Below are 26007 nucleotides of genomic sequence, written 5' to 3'. Positions count from 1 at the left end.
ATAATATTTGCACACTGAGTCACCAGCCAACCCCAATTCCCAGACCCATGCCTCAATGGGATAATGCCAAAAACAGTGTGTGGTGAATCTTTTCAGAAATTTTATCTATATCTAGATCCTATTTTTTATACAAGTATATTTATACACCATTGTGTACTTAACAAACCTTGGCAATCTTTCCACGTCAGCACACAGAATGTCACTTCATTTTTTTTTTTTTTTTTTTTGTAAGGAAGACCAGCCCTGAGCTAACATCCATGCCAATCCTCTTTTTGCTGAGGAAGACAGGCCCTGAGCTAACATCTATTGCCAATCCTCCTCCTTCCACCCCCCACCTTTTCCTCCCCAAAGTCCCAGTAGATAGTTGTATGTCATAGTTGCACACCCTTCTAGTTGCTGTATGTGGGGTGCCGCCTCAGCATGGCAGGACACAGGGTGCATCAGTGCGTGCGGGGATCTGAGCCGGGGCCAAAAGTAGCAGAGCTAGAGCACTTAACCGCTAAGCCACAGGGCCGGCCCCTTCATTTCTTTCAATGGCTGCATAGATTGCATGTGTGAAAATTAACCTAACCATCTGGGGCAGAGTTCATTATGCACTACTTCACTGCACTTGTCCTGTAAGGTCCAACTTGGTTTTGCATAAAACCTCACATAAGGCCATTACTTGTTTCATTATTTTTTCCCAGTTTTTGATCCTTCATCTAGGAATCTCACTCAAAAGGTAAATCAAGCAGGTGGATTTCTGAAGTTGGCCCTCACGTGTCAGGAAATCAGCTGTCTGCTTAAAATCAAACTCTTTGCCCTTAAGTTTAATGGTGCAGCAGCACCGCCACGTGGGGAGTGAGACCCCCCCCCCATATTTCCCCTTAAAGATCCCCCTCGGAGGTGGGGGGAGTTTACATAACTACAACAGAGTGGAGGCCGCCCAGTGCTGGGTCACAAGCTGAAATGAGTCACCCGTTTTGTAAGCTGCCGGTCTCGCACTGTACCCAGTTCCAATCAGTTACTCCGAATCTTGTTTAAATCTTCAAGCGGGGACGCTGCAAACCTTGTAGGCGGGCTGGAAGACAAAGCCAGAGCATTCTAGAGGGAACACCGCCACCATGAGGTCAGCTGTGGTGCAGGCGGCAGACCCGACAATAAATTTGGCAGAGGATTCAGGTCCCGGCGCCAGGCCCAGGCCCAGGCCCAGGCCCAGGGCCCCCCCCCACACACACACGGAGATTCTCCCCGCCCACCTCGGAGGGTCCGGGTTTGATTTCATGAAAGAGATGACAGTTCTTCCTGACTCTTCTCTGCCAGTCGACCAGCCCACCACATCCTAGAACAGACTGAATCTTGCACTCATCTATATGGCTCAGTGACCATACAAGTTGGAGGCCAAGTCACATAGTAAGTGCTCCATAAACGTTACTGAGTGAATGGTATCCCAGTAAGTAACTCCACACACCAGGTTTAGGTTACAGTCCCCATTCTGCGGGTACGAGCTTTTGCGTCCAGGGCCTTTACGGTTAATTCTCCTGCGTCGTACCAACTTTATTCTGGTCCCGCTAAGGACCGGGTTGGGGGTGGAGAGCGCGTAGGCCGAGGTTGAACAACTGTAGTCTTCAACTTGTTAGTGACGCAAGCGAAAGTGGGGGAGAGGGGGAGAGGGAGTTAACTACTGTGTTACCACGTGACGCCGGGGATCACGTGGTTGAGCCAGCTTCCGTGCGAGAGCTGTGATTGGCTGACTCTAATACGACCGACGCCACTAGGGGCGGGCCGAAGAGGGGCGCAAGCTCACTGCGTTGCGAGTCTCGGGGCCCCTCTCCGAGACTATGGCGCTCAACAAGAATCACTCGGAGGGCGGCGGAGTGATCGTCAACAACACTGAGAGGTGAAAACACTGCGGAAGGATCCTGGGGGACCGGGGTGGGCGTCGACGGGGTGGGCGTCGACGAATAACTCTGAGGGGGACAGAAAACTGATGGGGAGCTGTGGGGGGCGGGAGTGAAGGCCGAGGGCGGGGCTAGAGGAAGGTGGGGGTCGTGGGGGAGGGGCCGGGAGGTCGCGTTCCGCTGTGGGCTGGGATCGGATGGGGTGGGGCGGCTGGACGGGGACGGCGTTTGGGAAGACAGGTGGGGCCTAGGGATCGTTCTTGGGCCCGTTTCCCAGAGTCGGTGACTTTTAACAGATGAGAAGAACCTCAGGCAGAAATAATTCCCATTTGTTGGGCGTATACTACGTTATTACGTTACTACGTTTCTGCATTTCTTCTACCTTATTTAATACGTAGATCCTGTGCGGCGGGTACTATTGTACACATTTTATATTTAGGGAAACTGAGGCACAGAGAGGTTAATAACTTGCCTGAAATCACAGAGCTGTAAGTAACAGAGAGGAGATTCCAGGAAAGGAGCCTTGACTTCAAAGTCAGTAGGCTTAACTACCAGTAAATAGCCTTCTGGTATATTCCAGAACTGCTCAGTTTCCAGATGAGAAACTGAGGCCCAAAGGCGAAATTAAATCGATAACGTTTGTCAGATGTCTAACACAGTTCCTGGCACGGTGTCGGTCCTTGTACAGGTTGGTCCCTTGCCTCTTTCACTTGAATGCTTGTTGGTTTGGGTCACTCCCCAAAGCAGAGGTCACCCAACTTCAAGGTTCTGTCTCCCCACCCACCAGTCAGTTCTGTCTCTCCTCCCACCTTTGGGCTCCTTGGATGGCTCCTCTTTCCTCTTGTTCTTGGGGCATTGAGAATCAGACCAGCCGGCCCTGGTTGAGCTATGCTGACCCTGAGGTGTCTCTTGAAGGCAGAAGGAGCTTAGCAGGAACCTGAGTCACCAGAGGAGACTGGTAAGATCAGAGCCTTGTAGCTGGCTAAGGCCAGCACCCAGCCTGGGGCCTGTCACCTGGGAGTGCTTGATGAGTCAGAGGAGAATGCCTAGGGTGCCCCTGACCTCAGAAAGCTGACTTGCCCTCCATCTTACCTGCTGAGGGTCTGCCAGACCAGCCTGTTCCTGGTAATGACCTTTTTTCTCTGAGCTGTCCTTCTCTTTTCTGGTACCCTTCCTCTTTTCACTTACCCCTCCCCAGTGAAGAAAGTTGTGATATTTGGGAGGAGGAAGAAGACAGGTGGAACTGTGTAAACTTGGACCTTGTTATCTTATAATCAGAGACACCTCACATTGCTCCTGATTTGTAACTTCTCTTTGTGCGAACCAGTCCTGGGCCCCGACAAACCCTTTTGATGCCATTTGGTAACATCTCCTGGGACTGTTTTACTTTCTCTTTCAGTGGGATTTTTCTGGAACAAGAATGCATCTATTCTGCTGGGCCTCCTACCTGTCTTAGGGCTCAGTGCTGCTGAATAGTAAAGTGCCTTGTTTTGGAAATGCCTCAGCCTCCTTTCTGAAAAAATTGTGTAAACAGTAATTGAAATTTACATTCAGCATTTAAAATTTGATGTGCAAAATGTGTAAAAGAGTAAGAACCTTACTCTTCAAGTCATGAACCCCTGTGAGAGTGATGAAAATGTGGATTCTTCTGGAGAAATGCACTTACACAATCTTCTCCAGGGCTTCATGAACTGACATCACTGCAGACCCGGGTTTAAAGAAACCCCAAAGTAAACCCTTGTGTAATATGTAGAGTCATGTCTTAAAATGTTTATATATCAGGCTTAAAGAAACAAACCAACAAAAACAGAACACCGATCATAAAGACTTAGAAGAAAATGGAAGCGTTAACCTGGATAATCTAACCTGATTTGAGGGATTATGGCGTCTCCAGAGCCCGAAGCTCTACTGCGCTGGTCACTTGGGTGCTGTATGAGTGGGGTTTGGGGGAATTCTGTAGAACCCCAACTTACTCATCTCTTCCATGGCTATATTAATAGTTTCCTTGCAGCAATGTTGAAACAGTTATAAGAGATGACATGTCAGGCAACTAACTAACATGCTAATGGGCAGCTGCTTACCAGGAGGGTCCAGCCACTGGGTGGTAACAGATTATGACTCCACGCTGTTTCATCAGGGCCTTTCCTCTTTTCTCATCACAGCATCCTAATGTCCTATGATCATGTAGAACTTACGTTCAATGACATGAAGACTGTGCCAGAGGCCTTCAGAGGGACCAAGAAAGGCACCGTCTACCTTACCCCTTACAGGGTGAGTTGTACAGCGTGATGCTTTGTTTGGAGGCTCGTGGCTCCTGGAGGTTGCTGTGAGTCTTAGGTCAGGCTCAGCCTCGTGAGTCCATTGGCCTCCAGACCCTGGTGAATGTTAGTTCCTCACTCTGCGTGTTTCTCTGTCACATGCTCCTAGGTTCTGGAACCACTGGGCTCTTTGTGTAGCTGAACTGACCTCTGGGCGGGGAATCCATGCACATTCCAAAGCTAGTGCTGCAAAATATTTAGTTGGATGCAGCTGCTGGGCTGACCTAGGCCTGGAGGGGAGAGACTATTATTGTTTTGATATCTGTAGGAGTAGCCCATGAGGCCTTTATACACATCCAGAGTGATAGATGTGGTAAACAGGATACAGTAGCATGGCCACAGCCTCTGGACTGGGCAGAGAGCCCAGCAAAACCCTGCAGAGGGGGAAGTGCAGAGAGAAACTGCAGAATGGACCTTGCCTGAGAGTTACCCAGGCAGACTCTGACAGACTTCCAGAGAAATACAAATGGATATTCTTGGAAAAGGGTTGCTGCCTATAGCTACCTAAGAGTTAGGCTTAAAGATGGTTGGAAGAGAGGAGCACATCTTCCAGCTTTCATCACTAGGACTTAGCGGAGACAGGGGAGTCTGAAAACTCTCTCTCTGGTGGTTCAGGTCGGCATCTTCAGTCGCAGATTGAAGTCATGGGTTTAAAACAGAAGGGTCTCCAAGAGCAGGATGGGAGACTCTTGTTGTTTGGGCAGTGAGTCTGCAGGACAGTTACAACAGCCCGTTCTCTCGGATTCTCACACCCCTGGCACTCTGTCATTCTCAGTTCTGTGAAGCTCAGGCTAGACCTCCCCCTTCAGGAGTCCTTCCCTGCCTCTGCCCTATCTTTGCAGGCCCCTTCACTTACACACCATATCCACCACCTCCTCACTACCACTTAAATGACAGAGCAGTCAGTCCTTCTCACATACACTGTCTATGAGCAACACGTTTTTCTTGTGAATACACATCTGGCCTCTCCAGCCAGGCTGCATGTAAGGCTTTTTACTTTAAAAAACCCTCTCTGAGAGTGTCTGGTGCAGAGAGAGCTCTGGGGCTGCTGGACCCTGGCTTGGCCGCCCACCCCTGCGCTGAGAGCAGGCATCACACATAGGAAGTGATGGCCAAGCGGGCTGTGGTTTGTGTGGTGATGGCCCTTGTCCTTCCTCCCTGCAGGTCATCTTTCTGTCCAAGGGGAAGGATGCCATGCAGTCCTTCATGATGCCTTTTTATCTGATGAAAGACTGTGAGATTAAGCAGCCTGTGTTTGGTGCAAACTACATCAAGGGAACAGTGAAGGCTGAAGCAGGAGGTGGGTGACAGGGGCTCAGGGACACGAAAGCGGCTTCCAGAGAGCTGCTCTGGGGCGCCTCTGACTTTGCCTTGAAGATGTCCTCTTTGGACCCTTATTATCCTAGCCGTGGCCTCTTCCTGGCTCTGGATTAGCTTCCAAGACCAGAGGGCTGCCACCTGTTCAGCAGGGGTGGAGTTTTAGTTGCCAAGAGCTGGGAAATGCTGGCACTAAAGATGGCAGCTCAGATCACTTTTCAGAGAGCGAAATCAGCAAAATGACTGTAAACTAAGTAAAAATGCTTATTCTGACCTGGGGAGTGTGTTCAAATTTTAGATGTGGGCAGCACCTGTATCAGGTTCTTGGAAAGGGCCTTTTCCCTAGAGCCAAAAAGAGCCAGCTGCCCCTCTGGACTCCTGGAGGGGCCCTGCTTGGTGGCAGGCTCTTTCACAGACACCAGGGACCTCTGTGTCGAACTCACCTTCCCCCTCACACCCAGCCAGGCCCAACCTTGCTGTCGAGGAGCTAGCGGTTCCCCTTAGGCCCCCTCACGATGAGAGGTCTGCTCTTAACCTGAACGTCAGTTGTTGCTGAGTGTGCCTGCTCCTGGGAAGCTGCCTTATTGGGAGTGGGAGGCCCTAGTGCAGCTGTACTCACAGGGCTGGGGATGAGAGGACAACTTTGTTCCAAGAAGGAAAAGCCCCCTGTTCTGAAGGGTGAAGCCGGCCCGGGCAGGAGGCAGGCCAGTCTGCAGCGCTGGCATGTGCTGTGTGGGCAGCAGGCCAGAAGCAGCCCGGGCAAAGAGACAGGAGCTGCAGGGCCAGCCCTTCTCCCACAGGCCTCCAAGGCAGCGGATGGGAGCCTTCCAGTGGGGGCTCGGAGAGAACACATTGCCGTCTCAGCTGTGTCTTCACTTGTGACTCTTGTTCTTTTCCTGAACTGTGGATGCCCTGTTCCCTTCTCAGGTGGCTGGGAAGGCTCTACATCTTACAAGTTGACCTTTATGGCCGGGGGCGCCATCGAGTTTGGACAAAGGATGCTACAGGTGGCATCTCAAGGTATCAAGTCTCTAAAAATTAGGCACCAGGGGCACATTGAATCTGTGTGGTGTTTTTGTTTGTTTGTTTGAATTTGTTTGCTTTTTTGTTTGTTTTTAATTTTATTTACTTATTTATTTATTTTTTCCCCCAAAGCCCCAGTAGATAGTTATATGTCATAGCTGCACATCCTTCTAGTTGCTGTACGTGGGATGCGGCCTCAGCATGGCCGGAGAAGCGGTGCGTCGGTGCACGCCCAGGATCCGAACCCAGGCTGCCAGCAGCAGAGCGCACGCATTTAACCGCTCAGCCACAGGGCTGGCCCTTTGTTTGTTTTTTAAGCACTCAAGAGATGAGTCTCTGGGCCCTGGGCTGACCGGGGCTGGGAGTGAGGAAGGAAGCTTGTAGTTAGCATTGACTCTGTCTTGTACCTGAAAGGCTGGGTTTCCCCTGCCTGGAGCAGGTATAGAACATTTTGACAAAGCTGTTTGGACTCAAGGACATTTTACTGTGGACTCATAAAAACAAAAAACTCAGCCATGAAGCCACCATCAGACAGCCATTTTAAATCACCAAGGGCTGTGTTCGGCAGACATCCTCACCTCGTCCGCCACCTCACCCGGCTCCATTCTTTACCCCATCCCTGAGCCTCCCTCCTTCCCTCCCTCCACCCCCTCCTTGGTCTCCCCCTCCTGACCTCTCTTCCCATCTGGACCCCTCTCCTCGTCCCTGACAGAGGCTGACTCAAGCATGGGTGGGGAGTGGAATGGAGTGGGGTAAGGCATGTCTGCTGTGCACATTTCTGGGACCCTGCAGCTCTCCTCAGCAGACAGTGGGGCCACCCTCTCCCCAGCCCTGCAGGCAGGCGACACTCATTTCTCTCTCCCCTTGTACTTATAGCCTCTCGAGGTGAAGCCCCCAGTGGAGCCTATGGGTACTCTTACATGCCCAGCGGGGCTTATGTCTTTCCCCCGCCAGTCGCCAATGGAATGTACCCCTGCCCTCCTGGCTACCCCTATCCACCGCCCCCACCTGGTGAGTGTGTCCTTTGCTGTCCACCCCTTACCCCAACCACCCACCCACTAACTATCCCCATCCAGGCCAGGGGGTTATAGAGGGGAGACTTGTTTTTTGACTTGCTTCAGGACTAACGGAGAAGGTGGAGAGGCGTCGGAGGGTGCCAGCTGAGGGAGCCGGGGCTGGGCTGCTCACTGGGTCCCTGTCACTCTCTTGCCGAGCAGAGTTCTATCCAGGACCTCCCATGATGGACGGGGCCATGGGATACGTACAGCCCCCGCCACCGCCCTACCCTGGGCCCATGGAACCTCCAGTCTGCGGCCCTGGTGTCCCCTCCACTCCTGCAGGTGAGGCCTCTGGGCTGCTTGCAGTCCTGGGGGACCAGCCCTCTCCTCCCCATGGTTGCACGGAAACCCCAAATGATGAATGACCTTTGGGCTAGGGACTATCCCAGAGGACCAGCAGTGTGGTGGCCTGGTGGTGATGAGCTAGATTCCAGCCCCACTCTGTCCTTTAGCTAGCTGTGTGCCCTGGGGTGGGGAAGGTCTCCCTCGGTGCCTCGGTCTTTTCATCCACAAAGAGGTAGCAGCAGTACCACCTGGTGAAGTGGTGAGGATCAGATGAGGAGAGGGGTAAAGGGACTGGAAAGGACAGTGTAACACATGGTAAGTGCTCAGGAAATTTTAACCGCAGTTTTACTGATGGAACTGGATCCTCAGCCCCAGCCACCCCAAGCACTGGGGGGCTGGGGTCACTGGGCTGAGAGGAGCTCCAGGGGCAGCTGGAAGAGGAGGGGAGGGCTTGTCGCGAGGGCTTATCCCGAGTGTGTTTGCTCTCACAGCTGAAGCCAAGGCCGCAGAAGCAGCTGCCAGCGCCTATTACAACCCGGGCAACCCCCACAACGTCTACATGCCCACGGTGAGCAGGGGTGGTGAGCGGGGTGGCCACGGTGCCAGAGGAACCCCCACAGCCACAGCGTGCTGGGATTTAGGGGCGAGGGAGAACTCCTCTTGTTTTGAACCTTCTAATGTGATCTTTCTTCCTTCCTTAGAACCAGCCTCCGCCACCTCCCTACTACCCCCCAGAAGATAAGAAGACTCAGTAGACTCCTCATGCCCCCTGCCTCCCGCCTCTCATCGCTCTTTCCTTCCCCTCCCCTTGGGGCCTAGTCCGGCGTTGAGGGGCTGATGTGAGGGCCGTGTTCTTCTTCCAGGTCTGACTATAAAACACTTAGCAGGAACTAGCGTTGAGGCAAGGAGGAGCCCCTTGACTTGGGAGCATTGCCTCGCAGCTTCCCACCCAGCCCAGAGCCCAGGCACTGCTCAGCGCCCTTCCCTCCACCATCACTGGGCTCTCCTCGGGCACGCGGGGCATCCGCCTCCTTCTTGGCTTGCTCTAGCAGCTTCTACCCACAGAGGGACTCTCTGGCCACCTCCTCCACTGCAGTCCAGCCCCTCGTTTTGGTAGCCACTTGATACTCAGCCTCCCGAGCTCCAGCAGACCAGCCGCGTGTCTTCCCGAGGGCCCCCGCCAGGCCCTCCTCACATTCCCTCCACTCTGGTCTGTGCCTGGCCCAGGAAGCCACCTTCCCAGCAGACTGTCAGCTCACATTCCATTCCTAGCCAGCCTCCAGCCCAGTCACACACGCCTTCCCTTCCCTGTCCTGTCCTTGCTCATTTTCTGGCCACCACTGTGTGACTTGGGGAGCTTTATCGTGAGCTGCCAGGGGGTAGGTGGCATGAACGCCAAGCCACTGCAGCTGGGGGAGGGAGCCCCCTGTTTCCCTGCTCGTGTTTCTGGAATTTGGTTCCCTTTGTCTTCTCATCCCTCTAGAAGGGGCTTCTCGGACTGGAACTGGAGAATGCATGTCCATCCCATCATGCCATTTGGGGGCTGGGGACAGGGCCCCTGACTCCTGGGGCCTGGCCTGGGGTTGTGTGCTGACCACGACCTCTCGCCAGCCCCTTGGCCTGCCCCCTTCCTTTAAGCTTCATGCCTGGTTGGCGATATGTCCCCTGGATGCACTAAAATTTGTTCTCATTTGCTCCTGGACTGGCCGTGAAATGAGGAGATGGTTATTTAAAGAGAATTCCCTATTTATTTGACCAAAAAAAGAAGCCAGTTAATATATTAATGTGAAATAAACCCTGTTTGCACCTTGATTTGTTTGCTGCAAATGCGAAGTAGTAAAAATGAAGTAACGACCTCGTCTGGCTGTGTGTGTGTTGACTGAGGTGAGCTCTCAGGAAGGAGAGCTGTCTGGCTGCTGAGGGCCCCCGGGGGAGGGAGGCAGTGTTCCCTCCCCATGTGTGTGAGAGTCCCTTGTTCACACCGCCCATTTGGGCCCAGGACACTAAGGCCTCTCAAGTGTCTATTGCATGGTGGTTTCTCGGCAACTGCCCACCCGCAGAGTTCCCTGGGCCTGGTGCAGCCCAGCAACTGCCCTGCGTGGGAGGGCTGGACGTGAGTTCCTGTGTCTCTGGCTGCTGTGTCGCCACCTCGAACTGCAGCTCTGGCCCCAGTCAGGCTCAGAGGTGTCTGAGGGAGGAGCACGTCTGGGCTTGTGAGAGGGGCGCCTCTATGAAGCCCAGCCAGGGACAGCTCTGGCCTGGAAGAAAGCCCCCCCCCAAGGCCCTGGCCTGGAAGAAAGCTCTGGGCATGACATCAGAAAGCCTAGCACTGGGCCGGCCCAGGCCCAGTGGCTTAGCGGTTAAGTGCGCATGCTCCACTACTGGCGGCCCGGGTTCGGATCCCGGGCGCACACTGACGCACCACTTCTCTGGCCATGCTGAGGCCACATCCCACACACAGCAACCAGAAGGATGTGCAGCTATGACATACAGCTATCTACTGGGGCTTTGGGGAAAAAAAGGAGGAGGATTGGCAATAGATGTTGGCTCAGAGCCAGTCTTCCTCAGCAAAAAGAGAGGAGGATTAGCATGGATGTTAGCTCAGGGCTGATCTTCCTCACCAAAAAAAAAAAAAAAAAAAAAAGCCTAGTACTGAAGCATCCATTTTTCTGTCCCTTCTGGACCAAGTCCCCCTCTCAGGAGAGGCTAGGCAGCGCTGCCTCTCCAGCCTCTTCCTTCTGGCCAGCCCCACCCAGGAGCTCCTGGAGTTGGCTAACCGCCCTACAGGGGCATTTGACGGGAGCACCATGTTGACCGTCCTTGTAGGGGCAGGGGCCTTAAGGCTGTCCCTGCCCAGCATAGCTTTGCCCCATCCCTGCAGTGGAATGTCACCTGTGGGGCAGAGCAGGCTGAGCAGTTGGCTGCCCACTGGGGAGATGCCTCTTTGGAGCCCCCACCCTGTGCCCTGCCCACCCCAACCCCAGGTCTGGGGCCCATTCAGGGAAGGTTGTGGGTGAGAACTCCACCAGCCGGGTTGGCTTCCCTCAGTCTCTGGACTAGCTGGGTGCAGGGCCTCTGTGGGACAGTAAGGTGGGGCCAGACCCGCCCACTGGGTCCACCTTCTGCCTCCAGCCTGGGAGAGTTCCTCCCAGGATCCCAGCCAGCGGGAGAGAAGGTGCAGGGGCCCGGGAGACGGGGCCTCTGGGCCTCCGAGGTGGTGAAACTCTGACCTGACCCTCCTCTTGCCCCCCCCAACACCCCCACCCCCACCCCCGTCAGCACAGGGTGGCAGCTCTGGGCTCTTTGCATAATCTTGTGGCTTCACTATCTTCACCCAGTGCAGCGGGGACAGCAGAGGGGAAGGGCAGAGCTGGCCACCATGGCGACACTCCTCTCCCACCCCAAGCGGCGTCCTCCTCTCTTGCGCCAGGCCATCAAGATAAGGCGCCGCAGGGTCGGAGAACTGCAGGATCCCCTGCCCCAAAGAGCTCAGGAGGTAGGAGTGACCTCAGTGGGGAGAAGAGCCGGCCTGGGTGGGGCTCTGCGGTCTCAGGGTACAGTCTCAGGGTGCGGGGCCCCACCTCTCGTGGGCTGGGGCTAAGGATGTGGTCCCCTCTTCTGCCTGCCCCAGCCCCTGGGCAGAGCCTTCTGGGTTGGCAGAGTAGGGTCTGCCATGTGTTCTCTGGGCGGCCCTGGGCCTCATGTCCAGGGTCTGAGCCTCTCTGAGCCCCCTCCCTCTGGCGGGGCTGACCCTCCCATCCTCTGTTCCTCCAGCTCCAAAGGCACCGGCCCCTTTAGGCAGGGGGTGTCCCTGCTGTGGGCTAGGCTGCTTGGGGACCATCTGAGCAGCCCCCAGGCCTGCTCGGCATGCCCCCCAGTCTCCCACCTCTGCTGCTGGGCCTCACTTCCGCCGCTGGGGTGTGGAGCGTGGCCGCCTGATAAGCAGTGCTGTTTCCTCTGGGGAAGGAAGGGAGGTTGGGGCCACGGGTGCTGCTGGGGCAGCTGAGCGCCGATGGACCTCAGCTACTGCAGGCCAGGGGGCAAGGAAGGCAACCTGGGGGCTGGACCCCCAGGAGGCTTCCTGTGGGAACAGGTGTGCAGCACCGGTGGGGTTGGAGGCCGGGTGCTGGGGCCCCCCACAGCCCTAGGCCTGGGCCTGCTCTGCAAGGAGCCGTTCCTGCTGTCCCAGCCCTGGTTTAGGCCTCCGGGACACCTTGTCTTTTCACCTTGCTCCCCAGATTGAGCCTCCATCCCACCACTTCTCCCCCGAGGAGGTAAGAATCAGAGTGTTGGAGGGCGCAGAGAGGTGCTGGGGAGCAACCTTGCATCTTCCCCAACACCTCCTTCAGCTACTGGCCAAGGCTGATGGCAGCAGCCTGGGAGGGAACTTCTGGGTCTCAACCCACTCTGTTGCCCTGCACATATGTGTGCCTTGTCTCTATGGGCATGGAGTGTTGGTGCCAGGGGTGGCTAGTGGGGCTTTGACCTTGTGGTGGGTGAATGGGAGTTCCCGAGGTGACCCTATTGTGTCTCAGAGGGCCCTGCTCTACGAGGAAGCTCTCTACACGGTCCTGCACCGCCTGGGTCAGCCTGAGCCCAACCATGTGGGGGAGGCCTCTGAGCTGCTGCGATACCTGCAGGAGGTGAGCCCAGCCCCCACCCCACCTTCCTTCCTGCAGCCTTTCTTCCTGGCCTGGCTCCCCCCACCCTGTGCCCCAAGCCTCCCACACTCCTACCCCACCAGGCGTTCCACATGGAGCCCCAGGAGCACCAGCAGATGCTGCAGCGGGTCCGGGAGCTCGAGGTAACCCTGGGCCATGCTGGGCAAGGCGGGGGGCTGGGCTTCCCAGCCCCTTCTTGGACTCAATCCCCTCCCTCTCTCCCTCCAGAAGCCAACATTTTGTCTGAAGGCCACGGTGAAACAAGCCAAGGGCATTCTGGGCAAGGATGTCAGTGGTGAGTAGGGGGTGGGGGGCTTTCTTCCTGGATCCTTCCTCTCCCCATCACGGTCTGTCCCAGGATTCTGGGCGGGAGCTCCCATCTCCTGTCTCCCACTGGCTTGCCCGAGTGCGGCTGGCCCTTTGCCCTTGGAGTCTAGGATGGGGAGGGGCTCTGCCCCTCCCTGGGAGGACTCTCCCAGGGAGCCCAGCCAATGCTCTGTTTGCCTCGTTCTCTCCCTCCTCCCCAGGGTTCAGTGACCCCTACTGCCTGCTGGGCATCGAGCAGGGGGTAGGCGTGCTCGGGGGCAGCCCTGGGTCTCGGCGTCGGCAGAAGGCAGTGGTGAGGCACACCATCCCGGAGGAGCAGACCCACCGCACCCAGGTCATCACCCAGACACTCAACCCTGTCTGGGACGAGACCTTCATCTTGTACGTGGCCCTGCCCCAGCCCCTACCCTGTCCGGGGCTACCCTCAGTGGTAGGGGGTCCCCCAGTCTATGAGATCAGCAGGACTTCCTGGCTCAGGGGAGGGGCTTGGCTTGACTGGAGGAAGAGTCTGCTCCCAAGGCAGGGGAGACAGGAGGCCAGACAGGACAGAACAATGGCATAAATGCCACGTGTGCTGAGGGGTGCGGAAGGTAGGATATGTCTGGGTTGCTCTAGGAGTAGCCTGAGGCTTACCTGAAAGGAGAGAGAGATGCAGTTGGGAGGGGAGGAGGAGTTTGCAGGGAGGGGCTAAGACTCCAGGGTGGGTGATATTGGGGATGACAGCTTTGGGGGACAGGCTCTGGACTGGGGTAGTCTAGGGCCTGCTCGGGGGTCTATCCTTCCAAGGCCCTCAGCCAATCCCTCTTCTCCCTACAGAGAGTTTGAGGACATAAGCAATGCGAGCTTCCGTCTGGACATGTGGTGAGGGGCATGCCCTGCCCATGGGGGTGGGGGGGACAGAAGGGAGTTGGGGGCTCCCAGCACACCCTCTCTGCCTCCTGCACAAACCTCTGCCCCACCAGGGACCTGGACACCGTGGAGTCTGTCAGACAGAAGCTTGGGGAGCTCACAGATCTGCATGGGCTGCGAAGGTGAGTGCCTCGGGGTTCCCAGGGAATGAGTGGGGGCTCCTTCTGCTCTCCCTCACAGCATGCGCACTGGTTGCTGGGCTGCAGGCTTTGTCCGGGCGCGGGTGGCCACAGGTAGGGGGCAGATCCCGGCTTGACCTCTTCAGTCTCTTGGCCCTTTTCCCTCATGGGACACTGCCTGGAACAGGATCTTTAAGGAGGCCCGGAAGGACAAAGGCCAGGATGACTTTCTGGGAAACGTGGTTCTGAGGCTACAGGCGAGTGGGGCAGGGCAGGGGGGGCGCGGGGGGAGGGGCCCAGGAGAGAGGCACAGGGGTGTTATGAGGGGTTCTGGGAGGGGTTCTGGGGTTTGCCTCCCATTGCCTCCCCTGCCCCCAACTGTGTGAGGCTCGTGCCACTCATGGGTGTGGGCCTCTCCTGCCTGCCCGGCCTGCCAGGACCTGCGCTGCCGGGAGGACCAGTGGTACCCTCTGGAACCTTGCACCGAGACCTACCCGGACCGCGGCCAGTGCCACCTCCAGTTCCAGCTCATTCACAAGCGGGTAGGTCTGGGGTCAGGGCCTCCCAGGGTCCCAGCTGGGTTGAGAGGATGGGGTGTACTCTGTGTGGGGTCTTCTGCTCACAGCCACGCTGGCTCTATTTCAGAGAGCCACTGCAGCCAGCCGCTCCCAGCCCAGCTACACGGTGCACCTTCACCTGCTGCAGCAGCTCGTGTCCCACGAGGTCACCCAGCACCAGGTACTGCCCTCCCAGGGCTGGGCGGGGCCAGGGCCTGCCTGCCAGGTCCTGACATGTCTCTCCCTGTGCCTTCAGGCGGGCAGTACCTCCTGGGATGGGTCGCTGAGTCCTCAGGCTGCCACCATCCTCTTTCTCCACGCCACGCAGAAGGACCTGTCAGACTTCCACCAGTCTATGGCGTGAGTGCACAGCCCACCTGAACACCCGCAAGGGCTGTCTATGAGGCTCTACCCTCTCTCTCCCTGCCTGCCCTCCTGCAAGCTGGCAGCCCAAAGACTAACTCTTGAGAGATTTCTGTTTGGTCCAAACTGTGTGTTTTAAATTTTGAGTCAGCTGCCCACCTTTTTTTTTTTTTTTTTGTGAGGAAGATCAGCCCTGAGCTAACATCCATGCCAATCCTCCTCTTTTTGCTGAGGAAGACCGGCCCTGAGCTAACATCTATTGCCAATCCTCCTTCTTTTTTTCCCTTTTTTTCCTCCCCAAAGCCCCAGTAGATAGTTGTATGTCGTAGTTGCACATCCTTCTAGTTGCTGTATTGGGATGCCACCTCAGCATGGCTGGAAATGTGGTGCGTCGGTGCGCGCCTGCATCCGAACCCGGGCCACCAGTAGCGGAGCGCGTGCACTTAACTGCTAAGCCACTGGGCCGGCCCTAAGTTCCCAACTTTTAAAAATCTGGAGATTTCCCCTGTAAATTCACATTCCACTTTCTCATGAAACATGAGTGCTGGAATAGTTGCAGGGCTGTCATTTTGCTGGGCTGCAGTTGGTCAGAGCAGAGTAGCCTGTGTCTCCCCCGAGTCCATCACGGTTGCTGTCGGGCCCTCACCTCACCAAGTCCTCTGGGCATTTGAGTTTTCCACCCCTGCCCTGGCCCCCAGCCCCGCCTCCCGATGCCATTGCCTTCCAGTCAACAAATTTTGCAGTGACGTTACCAAGTCTGTGTTGAGGGCCTGTCACATCCCCAGTGCCACATGAGATTGTGGGAATGCCAGGAAGGGGCACATGAGTTCACAGACATTTCATTGCCCGTGAGGAGCAGAAGTGGGGGCATGCCCGGGTGCAGGCTGAGAGGAGGAACGAGAGTGGGAGCTGCCCTGGGCCAAGCTGACGCTTGGCATTTGAGGGGGGGGCGGGAGAAGGCTGGGGGAGAAGGGCAGCTCTAGGACTGTGGGCAGGTGAGTATTCTTGGACAGGTAGCGAGGATGTTGGTGAGGCTGGAGGCTGGCGGCGCCGGATGGTGAGGGCCCGGTTTGCCCACAGGGCCCAAGCATGTAGTGCAGGTGGCGCCGGGTCCAAGGACCCGTCCCTGGGTTGCTCTCCTCCCCCATCCTCCCTCACCCTCGCACTCGAGCCTCGTCTCAGCTCAGTTGTCACCTCTGTGAAGGCTCCCCTGAACTGTCTAAAGGGAAGTTCCAGCTGATGTTTGCCATGTGTGCATGAAGCCTCAAGTCTCTAAATCTGATTCTTCAAAAAAAGCGAAAAATCTTGAATTTTTAAATCATAAATGTCCTAATTTAAGAGATAGGTGATTAATGTATACATTTGAAAATCACCTATGGGTACAAAAAAATCCTTCAGGTCACCTTCAGCCACTGGTTTTCAGCCCTGCGTATCGATGGGGATCCACAGGAGCAGAGGAGGCTTCAGGGCAGGAGGAGTCCCCATTCCTCCCCTGCGGTCAGGGAGAGCAGTGGGAAGGGAGGCACCCCACCTGGCCAGGCTGAGAGCTTCTGTCTGCCGCAGGCAGTGGCTGGCCTACAGCCGTCTCTACCAGAGCCTGGAGTTCCCCAGCAGCTGCCTCCTGCACCCCATCACCAGCATTGAGTACCAGTGGATCCAGGGCCGCCTCAAGGCAGAACAGGTGGGCTGGAGCGGGGAGTGGGGTGTTGGGCAGGCAGGGCTCAGGGAGCAAGAGTGCTGTCCGGGCCCCATAAAGCAGCTCCCGCCTCACAGCATCTTCCTGGCCCTGTAGCTGGAGGAGCTGGCCACCTCGTTCAGCTCCCTGCTGGCCTATGGCCTCTCCCTCATCCGGAGGTTCCGGTCTGTCTTCCCCCTCTCCGTCTCCGACTCCCCGGCCCGGCTGCAGTCTCTTCTCAGGTCGGTGACTACCTCTTCCCCTCCCTCACTGGGATCAGGGCCCAGGGAACAGCTCGGGCACCTGCAGGCATAGGGAAGCCTGCTGGAGGAGTGAGTGGGGCATCTCTGGACACAGCTCTCTGTCTCCACAGGGTCTTGATACAGATGTGCAAGATGAAGGCCTTTGGAGAACTGTGCCCCAGCAGCGCCCCACTGCCCCACCTGGTGATCGAGGCCCTGCGGGTATGGTACCCACTCTGGGGATGGGGAGGGCATGTGCCTTGGCCTAGCAACCCCTCGCTGCTCACTGCCTCTTTATCCACAGACTGGCACTGTCGAATGGTTCCACCTGAAGCAGCAGCACCATCAGCCCATGGTGCAGGTGAGGGGGCTCAGGCAGGGTGGTGGGTGGAGTTCTTGCCCCTCAAAGCCCTGCTGAGCCCACCTCTGTCCCTGCCAGGGCATGCTGGAAGCAGGGAAGGCCTTGCTGAACCTGGTACAGGACATCGTTGGTGACCTGCACCAGTGCCAGCACACGTGGAACAAGATCTTCCACAAGTGAGCAGATGGCTGGGTCGGGAGGTAGTGTGGCAGAGGCTCAGAATGGGGACCAGAGGACCCCAGTGTGTGCGCCGGGTCACACCCTGCTGCCTTTCCCCCAGTGCCCTCAAGATTGACCTCTTCTCCATGGCTTTCCTGGAGCTACAGTGGCTGGTGAGTCTCTCCCATAGTCTCCAGGCTGCACCCTCTGTCCTGGCTCAGGAGCCCTGCCTGCCACACCTTCCCTTCGCAGGTGGCCAAGCGGGTGCAAGATCACACAGCAGCGGTGGGTGGCTCTGTGTCCCCAGAGATGGGTGAGAGTCTGTTCCAGCTCTACATCAGCCTCAAGGAGCTCTTCCAACTGGGCCCAGTGCCCTCGGAGAGGTGGGTAGCAGGTTGGCTGTGGGCGGGCTGCGGGTAGGCTGCAGGCATGCAGGGGAGAGGAGAGTGGAGGAGGGCTCCTTGCCTTCCCCAGGCTGAGCCCTGGCTCTCCCCAGGGATGGAGTCCTGGCCCTGGATGGCTTCCACCGCTGGTTCCAGCCGGCCATCCCCTCTTGGCTGCAGAAGACATACAGCGTGGCCCTGGCGCGGGTGCAGCGCGCTGTGCAGATGGATGAGGTGGGGGCGGGGCCTGGGCTGGGGATGGGGTCCCGGCTTTGTGGGTAGTGCTTGGGTCTGCCCCGAAGAGAACGTACAGAAGCCGGTAACCAGCGTCCAGCGGTACTCTTGAGGCCAGTTGTGTGCAACATGCTGCCTCCTGATATCCTTAGGGTTGACCGTGGCTTCCCTTTACAGACTGATCCTTGCAGCCTGGGAGGTCTGGGCAGAGCCTTCCTTGTTCCCCTCGTAACCCACTGCCCAGCTCTGTGCTCGCTGGTGGTAGAAGTTCTGAATGCTTGCGGAAGGAGGGAGGAAGGGACATGGATTTGGCAAGCCCTGAGCCCTCCTTCCTGCGTGCTCCCTCATCCCCCAGCTGGTGCCCCTGGGTGAACTAACCAAGCATAGCACGTCGGCTGTGGATCTGTCCACCTGCTTCGCCCAGATCAGCCACACGGCGCGGCAGCTGGACTGGCCTGACCCAGAGGAGGCCTTCATGATCACCGTCAAGTTCGTGGAGGTACAGCATCTTCCACTGTGTCTTTCCCCACCTTTCTAGGACAGCCTCAACCCCAGCCCACCCTGTTTCTCCCAAGCTCTTGCCCTAGCAGCCTCCAAAGGCCCACATCCTAAATCCTCCAAGTCACTGAGATTCCTGTGCTGTCCCCCATGTGTCCCTCCTGGGCGCCCCCCATTGATCATCCCCTCCCCATCACAGGACACATGTCGGCTGGCCCTGGTGTATTGCAGCCTTATAAAGGCCCGGGCCCGTGAGCTCTCTACAGGCCAGAAGGACCAGGGCCAGGCAGCCGACATGGTAAGGGCCAGAGCTGGGGGTTGGGGGCTGGGGTGGGCATAGTGCCTGCCAGTCCTGGCACTATTCAGGAACCTCTGCATCCCTGTGCCCATGCCCCCTTCCAGCTGTGCGTGGTGGTGAATGACATGGAGCAGCTGCGGCTGGTGATCGGCAAGCTGCCCACCCAGCTGGCATGGGAGGTGCTGGAGCAGCGGGTAGGGGCTGTGCTGGAGCAGGGGCAGCTGCAGAACACGCTGCATGCCCAGCTCCAGGGTGCACTGGCTGGGCTGGGCCACGAGATCCGCACCGGCGTCCGCACCCTGGCCAAGCAGGTACTTGTCCGACCCACTGTGACTTGACCCCACCCTGCCCATCCTCTGCCTGAAGCCCCCCAGCAGGACTTGGGCTGATCACCAGCCCCTACCCATTCCTGAACCTAAACTCAGGCCCCAGTGACCTCTCCTGATCCCCCCACTCATGCCCTGGCCTCCCTCCTACCATTTTGTGTCTCCAGCTGGAGGTGGGCATTGCCACGCACATCCAGAAACTCGTGGGCATCAGGGAATCCGTCCTGCCTGAGGATGTGAGTGGCCCTCCCTGCTCACTGACCTTTGCCAGCTCTGTGGGTCTGGGATTGCAAAGGGGGTTAGGGTAGGTAGGGGGCTAAAGGCCATGGCGTGTCAGAGATAAGTCCTTCAGACTTGGGCAAGGACTGTTCCCTCCTGGGCCTTGGTTTCCTCCTTGGATGCTAAGGGGGCGGGGCTGGGTCATTCCCCTGGCTCTCCCAGCACTGATGGTCAGTGTGGAGGCTGCAGTGGCGGAGGGCTTAGACTTTGCAGCCAAACAGACCTGGGCTTGCACCTTCCTCAGCTGCCTACTAACATAGCTGTCCTCTTTGTAGAAGCCAGCTGCCCTCAGTTTCCTCCTCTGTCAACAGGGATGGTAATGCATACCTTTGATTGTGTGGGAGAAGGTTACGCATTAATTCATCAGCTATTTAAGCACCCACTTTGTCCCAGGCATTGATTTAGGCCCTGAGGATATATATCAATGAAAACTATAATAAAAATCCCGCCTTCCAAGAGCTTACATTCTAGTGGGGGAGGTGAAAGTAAAGCTAAGAAAGTATATGGAACTAGAACTAGAAGTATAGCTGTGACTATAAACATACATATATGTGTGTATGTATATACATATATACATACGTGTGTATACATGCACATGTGGTGTGTTAGATAATGATAAGTGCTAAAGAGAAAAATAAAACACAAAAGGGGGTGCAAAGTGTCAGAAGGTTGTATTTTTAGATAGTGGCCAGGGAAGCCTTACTCAGAGGGTGACAGCTGAGTCGACCTAAAGGAAGCAAGAGAAAGAGCCCTGAGGACTTCTGGGAGATGGAACAGCAAGGTCAAAGGCTTTGAGGCAGGACCGTGCCTGGCAGATTCAGGGGCTGTAGAGATGGCCAGTGTGGCTGGAGCTGATTGTGGGCAGGTGCCAGCTCCTGCAGACATTCCAGATGATGCACACAAAAGCTCCTGGCCCTGTTTCCTCCCCCAGGTCAGGGCAGGGAACGGGGGTGGGATGGGAATAGGCCAGAGCCAGACGTGCTGCCCTCTCCCCAGGCCATTCTGCCCCTGATGAAGTTCCTGGAGGTGAAGCTCTGCTACATGAACACCAACTTGGTGCAGGAGAACTTCAGCAGGTCTGCAGCAGCCCCTGCCCTGCGATGCCCCACCACCTCCACCTCCTTCCACCCACCCCTCCTTCCTGGCCTCAGCATCCATTCTCAGGGGAGGATGCAACCAGCCTCTGCTTAAATGCTTGCTCCCGGGGACAGGGAGCTCACTACCTAACAAGCCTGTCCATTTCATCTTAGGCTGAGCTGAAACCTGCCTATCCTTTGTCCCTTAGCCCTAGGCCATCTTCGGGGCCTTGCCGACTGCAGCTCTGCCCTCCTAACATTTCAGGCAACTGGTATTCCTCTCCCACGATCCAGGGGAACTTCTAGTTAGAGTCTATCTTAAAGCAGGGGCCCAGCACACCAGACAGCAGTGGGTAGAGGTCAAGGGTGTGGGCTCTGGACCACCTGGATTCAGACTCCAGCTTCACTGCTGCTCGGTGGGTGGCCTTGAGCAGATTACTCAAGTTTTCTGTGTGGTTGATCATGGTTCTGGCCTCTCTTGAGGACTAAATGAGTCACGTGAAGTGCCGAGAGCAGTGCTGTATAGAGGAAGTGGTAGAAGACAGCGCCTATGACGGCGACAGGTCCTCCACATGAGATCTGGGCCCCAGGAAGCTGCTGGCCCCTCCCCCAGAGTTCTGCTCCACTCCCAGGGGTACAGTGGGGCCCGCGGGAGCCCCCCTTCTTTATTTCTTAGGCCGTAATATGCCGTTTGTTCAGCTTGGATTTTCACATAAAACAGAATCTAATCTCCACTAAGATAGGAGTGTTACTCACTACTGTCTCAAAAGCTGCTAGAACAGTGTCTGGTGCATAATAAGCACTTAAATATGTTGAATAAATTATATAGACCTCCTCCATTCTTACTTACACACACTTTTTTTGTACTTAACTGCTGGACTCAACTTTGACGTGTGCAAGTTCAGTGACTTAGGTCGTTATTGGGAATGTGGCTTGGTGGCTCTTTTTTTCTCCCCACAGGTGGTAGATGCTTATCTATATGCTATGTGCTGAAATCCTATTCATTTTGGCCACCCCCATCTTGAATCACAATTCTCTCATTGGGGGACCAACCTTCCCCCCAACCTTGTTTGTTGGGGTTTGATAATCCTACTGAGAAGGATTCTTCACTCAGTTGTGAGACATGTTGGAGAGGACTGGCCCCGTCTGTCCCCCGGCTTGTCCTTCCCTCAGGAGACCAGCCCCCCCTCCCTACACTGCCTGCCTGCAGCCCTGGCCTCAGCCTCACCTGAGAAGCAGGTGGAGGTGGAGGGTGGTTGGGGAGGAGCTGAGGGTGGGCCTGGGTCCCCTCCTCTTTCTCAAGAGCATCTCTGCTTCTTCTTCTCCTGTCCTCCCGCCCTGTGTCCGGCATCCCTCTTCACTTCACCCCAGCCTTCTGACCCTGCTCTGGACCCACACGCTCACAGTGCTGGTGGAGGTGGCCGCCTCCCAGCGGAGCTGCCCCCTGGCCTCTAGCAGGCTGAAGGTTGTGCTGCAGGTAATAATACTAGTAACAACAAATAATAACCCTGGTGGGAGAGTGCCTGGGGTCACCTCTGCTGTCTCACCCCCTAGAACCTGGAGATCTGCTTCTACGCAGAGGGCTGTGGCCTGCCACCTGAGGCCCTGCACACGGCCACCTTCCAGGTAGGGGCCTTTTGGTGAGCTGGTGGGGTAGGGGTAACCCGCCTTCCTGTGCTCACCTGTGTCCAGGACCAGCTACATAATTTATAGGGCCCAGCACAAAATGAAAATGTTGGCCCCTTTTGCAAAAATTATTAAAAATTTTAAGACAGCAACAGCAGAGCGTTAAACCAAGTGTGAGGTTCTTCTAAGTATGGTAGTGGGGTGCTGTGCGACTGCATGGGTGGCACACCTGTGAAGCCCACCCTGTCTGTGCCTCTGGCTGTCTGTTCCTCTCCCATAACACGCAGTGCTTCCCATATCAAACTGACGTCTCTCCCCGTGGCTGTGAGCTCCTGAAGGGCAACATGGGGCTGTGGTTGAGTGTGACAGTTCAGGTGACTTCTTGGCTGTGCCCCATTTCCAGGCTCTGCAGAGGGATCTGGAGCTGCAAGCGGCCTCCAGCCAGGAGCTCATCCAGAAGTACTTCTGCAGCCGCATCCAGCAGCAGGTGAGGCTCCCTTCTTCCGCCGTGCTCACTGCGCACCTGGAGCCCTGCCTCACCCGCTCTGCCCCAGCTGACACTGCCCATGCACCCCACCCCCAGGCAGAAACCACCTCGGAGGAGCTCGGGGCTGTCACGGTCAAGGCCTCCTACCGTGCTTCTGAGCAGAAGCTGCGTGTGGAACTGCTCAGTGCCTCCAGCCTGCTGCCCCTGGACTCCAATGGTGAGTGGAAACTGCCCACTGGCTACTCCCCATGTCCCCACTCTGGTCCCCAGCCTCCCTGGGGGCTCTACTGGTCCAGCAGGAGCACTGGTTGCATTTCCTCTGGATTTCCAAGAGGGGGCGGTGCTGCTGAGTGGGCACAGCTGCAGGGGGTGGGGACTGAAGGGGGAAGCTGGGACATCCTTGGCCAATGTCCCCTCCCTGGGCCACTTGCTAGGTTCCAGCGACCCCTTTGTCCAGCTGACCTTGGAGCCCAGGCACGAGTTCCCTGAGCTGGCGCCCCGGGAGACCCAAAAGCACAAGAAAGACCTTCACCCGCTGTTCGATGAGACCTTTGAGTTGTGAGTGGTTCCCTACACTCACCGTGCTTCTCCAGGCCTAGATCTGCCTCAGGCCTGCTCCTCCCAGCTGGGGCCCAGGGAGGGGGCACCTGGGACAAGGGTTTGCTGGCACAGGCCTCAAACCTGCTGCCCGGGAGGTGGAGTGGGACCGTTGGCGGAAGACTCTCACAGTCTTTGGACTGAGAGGCTTGCTTCCAGGAAGGGTGCTGTCCCTGAGGTCTTCTGTTCCCCTCAGGACAGGTGGGCCTGGGGACACAGGACCCGCTAGTTTAAAGCATCAGCTCACAGCCAGAGCAGACATCATAGCCCGAGATAGGCCAGGCTGAGAGCTGATTTTGCAATCCTAATCCCCACCTGTCTGTGGCCTTTTTCTCCCAGCCCTGGCCTTTCCTCAAGAAGCAGGGAGTGAACCCATGTATGGGGGTGGGTGGCAGTGGCAGTATGTGGGGCAGGCGGCTGAGCCCAACTCTGTCCCCCATCCAGCCTGGTGCCTGCTGAGCCGTGCCAGAAGGACGGGGCATGCCTCCTGCTCACTGTGCTGGACCATGACACACTAGGGGCTGATGACCTGGAAGGGGAAGCCTTCCTGCCACTGCGCTCAGTGCCAGGCCTGACTGGAACCCAGGAGCCTGGCGAGGTGCCTCAGATCCGCCTGCCCCTCACCTACCCGGCACCCAACGGTAGGCCTGAGCCCCAGGGCAGGGCAGAGGCCATGAGGCTGCAAGTTTGGGGCCTGGCCCAGCACTGGGGGTGCAGGAAAGGGGCAGCCTGTGAAAGCTCAGGCAGGGGCCCCCAGAGAGGCGACGTTGGGGTCAGAGAAATCCCTCCTTGGAGGTGGAAGCAGGTGGAGCCAGCATGGTGGCTTGTGTTGCTGAGTAGGTCTCTCGGTCTAGTCAAGAGACCAGTGAAATTTAAGCTAGGTCAAGTGTAATGTGACTCTACCTGGCGGGGGAAGGTCACCAACAAGTTTACCTGGGGAGAGGGGCCAGATCTCTCTGACCGGGGGCACATCTGGGGGCACATTGTTGCAAAGCATTCCCCAAGCTTGATAATAGTAATAGGTCACATGTCTGAGCACTTATTATGGGCTAGTTCTAAGCACTTGACATATGTTAACACTTTCAATCCTTACAACCACCCAGTGAGGCAGGTATTATTGCTGTTTTACAGATGAGTAAACTGAGGCCCTAAAAAGTTAACTAGCCAGCCTAAGGTTCTCGTATAAAAAGGTTAAGAGTAGAAACCTGAGGCACCTTTCAGCCTCTTGCACTGCAATTGGCTCAGTGTCCAGGCCAGTGCCATCGTGCCAGAGGTGGTGAGTGTGTCTCCAGTCTTGTCCGTCAGGCTGTCTTGTGAGCTTGGCTGGTGTGAGTCCACCACTAGTTTCCAGGTTGGCTGGAGAATGGGGCAGTGCTGTGTTCCCTGCCACTACCCAGGCACTGCCTTTCTCAGAGTCTGACCCCAAACACCTCTCTTCACAGGGGATCCAATTCTGCAGCTGTTGGAGAGCCGGAAGGGTGATCGCGAGGCCCAGGTGTTTGTGAGGCTGCGGCGGCAGCGAGCCAAGCAGGCCTCCCAGCATGCCCCTCGGCCAGGGCAGTAGCAGTGGAAGTTGGGACCCTAGTAGGCATGGGCTTTCTTGGGAGATCTGGGTTCTCCCCATGCAGTGCAGCCCTCCAGCCTGGCCTAACACCCTGGAAGGGCCTGTAGGTCTGGGGAGCCCCACTTGTGGAAGGCCCAGAGTGAAGACCCCCTCTGGTCCTCCTGCCAGGGCAGGGGCCCACAGTGCTGGGGGCACCATCAGCAGTATTTATATTCCCTTCTTCCTCCCTTCAGCCCCGGTGTCAGCATTCTCTGCCAGGTTCCAGCACCAGGGAAAGGGGAGGCAGCTGTCTGCATCTCCAGCCCCTGCTCCCCTCCTGGGTAAAGCTGCTCTGGCAGAGCAGGGTCTCAGCTGCCTGTTTCCTGGCATGCCTATTCCAGCCACGGGGGTGGGGGCCAGGCTCCCTTGTGCCTGTTCTTCAGTACCCCTACCCAGGCCCATTGGAGCCAGGTCTGCAGACACAAAGTCTTCTGGGGAAGGGAGAGGGGATCCTGCCAAAGATGAGGCTACAGCTGCCCTGGGGTGGGCAGGGGTGGTGGCCATACTGAAGGGAGCTTGGGTCCTCTCCTGACGTGACTACCAGCACCCAGGCTAAGGAGCCTAGGGCTAGGGACCTTCTGGCTCTGAAGGAGGGAGCGCTGGCAGGCAGTGGGGCTAGCATGGAGGAGTGGAAACAAAGGATAGCTTGGCTAGCTGTGTCTGCTGAGGACACCTCCCTGCGACGGTACCTGCCACTTAGAAACTTTATTAACAAAAATAAAAGAAAAAACCAATCCATTGTCCTCTTAGAAAATATACTGTTGGCCTGCAGTGGGGCCCAAATTAGTCAGGCCATGCAAATCCCCTCCTCAGCCCTTGAGCTGCCCACACCCTGGGGCCTGGCCCACCTCTCACACCCCCATGTAACAGAGCAAGGAGGTGGTTGTGGCAGTAACTGATGCAGAAGCAGGGGCTGGGGGAATTGGCATAACTGGGATTTTGGCCAAGGGCTCTGAACAAAACAGTACCAGGCATTAGTCTGTGGTGGCTGCCCAGCACAGGGGCCTGGTGCTCTAGGGGGAGCACCACGAGGCCCTGGGGGGCCCTCTGAGGGATGCAGGCTGAGGCCAAGTGGCTGCTCTAGACAATAGGGCTCAGAGTGGGGTCCCAGCCCTGCCTGGGGGAAGGTGGCCTGTGTGCTGGGCCAGTTGTCATTCTAGCTCTGTGACCCTGGTTGAGTCACTTAACTTCTCTGAGCCTGCACAAGTATCATGGGCGCAGGAGGTCAGATAAGACCATCTCCAAGGCTCCTTTCAGCTCTGCACATCTGAGACCAATAGAGAGAGCCCACTAGGCATGTTTTCTCACACCCACTTAACAGGCCAGCTAAGAGCAGGAGGAGGAAG

At 56.8% G+C, this 26007-nt stretch overlaps 2 protein-coding genes across 8 annotated transcripts; both read left to right on the top strand.

Annotated features, from left to right (window-relative positions):
- The first annotated feature begins 1764 nt into the window (after positions 1 to 1764).
- On the top strand, positions 1765 to 9736 carry WBP2 (WW domain binding protein 2). Of its 2 annotated transcripts, XM_058561660.1 has the most exons (8): positions 1765 to 1879; positions 4043 to 4151; positions 5363 to 5498; positions 6443 to 6535; positions 7415 to 7549; positions 7756 to 7878; positions 8373 to 8449; positions 8583 to 9736. In XM_058561660.1, the coding sequence occupies exons 1-8, from the start codon at positions 1821 to 1823 to the stop codon at positions 8634 to 8636; spliced, it is 786 nt and encodes a 261-aa protein (XP_058417643.1). In that variant the 5' UTR covers positions 1765 to 1820; the 3' UTR covers positions 8637 to 9736. The 2 variants fall into 2 exon arrangements, with proteins under 2 accessions (XP_058417643.1, XP_058417644.1); XM_058561661.1 differs by lacking the exon at positions 7415 to 7549.
- Positions 9737 to 11230: 1494 nt separating this feature from the next.
- On the top strand, positions 11231 to 25419 carry UNC13D (unc-13 homolog D). Of its 6 annotated transcripts, none has more exons than XM_058561653.1 (32): positions 11231 to 11377; positions 12120 to 12155; positions 12417 to 12524; positions 12626 to 12685; positions 12771 to 12837; positions 13070 to 13250; positions 13686 to 13730; positions 13832 to 13900; positions 14085 to 14154; positions 14335 to 14439; positions 14543 to 14635; positions 14711 to 14814; positions 16381 to 16498; positions 16610 to 16734; positions 16866 to 16956; positions 17039 to 17095; positions 17174 to 17271; positions 17376 to 17427; positions 17507 to 17637; positions 17751 to 17871; positions 18227 to 18370; positions 18569 to 18667; positions 18772 to 18978; positions 19161 to 19229; positions 20269 to 20348; positions 21720 to 21825; positions 21903 to 21974; positions 22378 to 22461; positions 22558 to 22678; positions 22896 to 23019; positions 23503 to 23699; positions 24501 to 25419. In XM_058561653.1, exons 1-32 carry the CDS (start codon positions 11261 to 11263, stop codon positions 24620 to 24622), a joined length of 3273 nt encoding a protein of 1090 aa, XP_058417636.1. In that variant the 5' UTR covers positions 11231 to 11260; the 3' UTR covers positions 24623 to 25419. The 6 variants fall into 6 exon arrangements, with proteins under 6 accessions (XP_058417636.1, XP_058417638.1, XP_058417637.1 ...); XM_058561654.1 differs by lacking the exon at positions 11231 to 11377 and adding an exon at positions 11450 to 11974; XM_058561655.1 differs by lacking the exon at positions 18569 to 18667.
- Positions 25420 to 26007: the final 588 nt, after the last annotated feature.

This window comes from Diceros bicornis, chromosome 18 (assembly GCF_020826845.1).
Source record: "Diceros bicornis minor isolate mBicDic1 chromosome 18, mDicBic1.mat.cur, whole genome shotgun sequence".
In the NCBI taxonomy this organism is placed as follows: domain Eukaryota; kingdom Metazoa; phylum Chordata; class Mammalia; order Perissodactyla; family Rhinocerotidae; genus Diceros; species Diceros bicornis.
The sequence above is the reverse complement of the archived record's forward strand: the minus strand, read 5'-3'. Positions and strand labels throughout refer to the sequence as shown.

Coding starts and splice junctions, on each gene's coding strand:
- WBP2 (XM_058561660.1), top strand. CDS start 1,821: ATGGCGCTCAACAAGAATCACTCGGAGGGCGGCGGAGTGATCGTCAAC. Junction 1,880..4,042: donor ATCGTCAACAACACTGAGAG/GTGAAAACACTG, acceptor TTCTCATCACAG/CATCCTAATGTCCTATGATC. Junction 7,879..8,372: donor TGTCCCCTCCACTCCTGCAG/GTGAGGCCTCTG, acceptor TTGCTCTCACAG/CTGAAGCCAAGGCCGCAGAA.
- UNC13D (XM_058561653.1), top strand. CDS start 11,261: ATGGCGACACTCCTCTCCCACCCCAAGCGGCGTCCTCCTCTCTTGCGC. Junction 14,815..16,380: donor GACTTCCACCAGTCTATGGC/GTGAGTGCACAG, acceptor TGTCTGCCGCAG/GCAGTGGCTGGCCTACAGCC. Junction 22,679..22,895: donor GCTGCCCCTGGACTCCAATG/GTGAGTGGAAAC, acceptor GCCACTTGCTAG/GTTCCAGCGACCCCTTTGTC.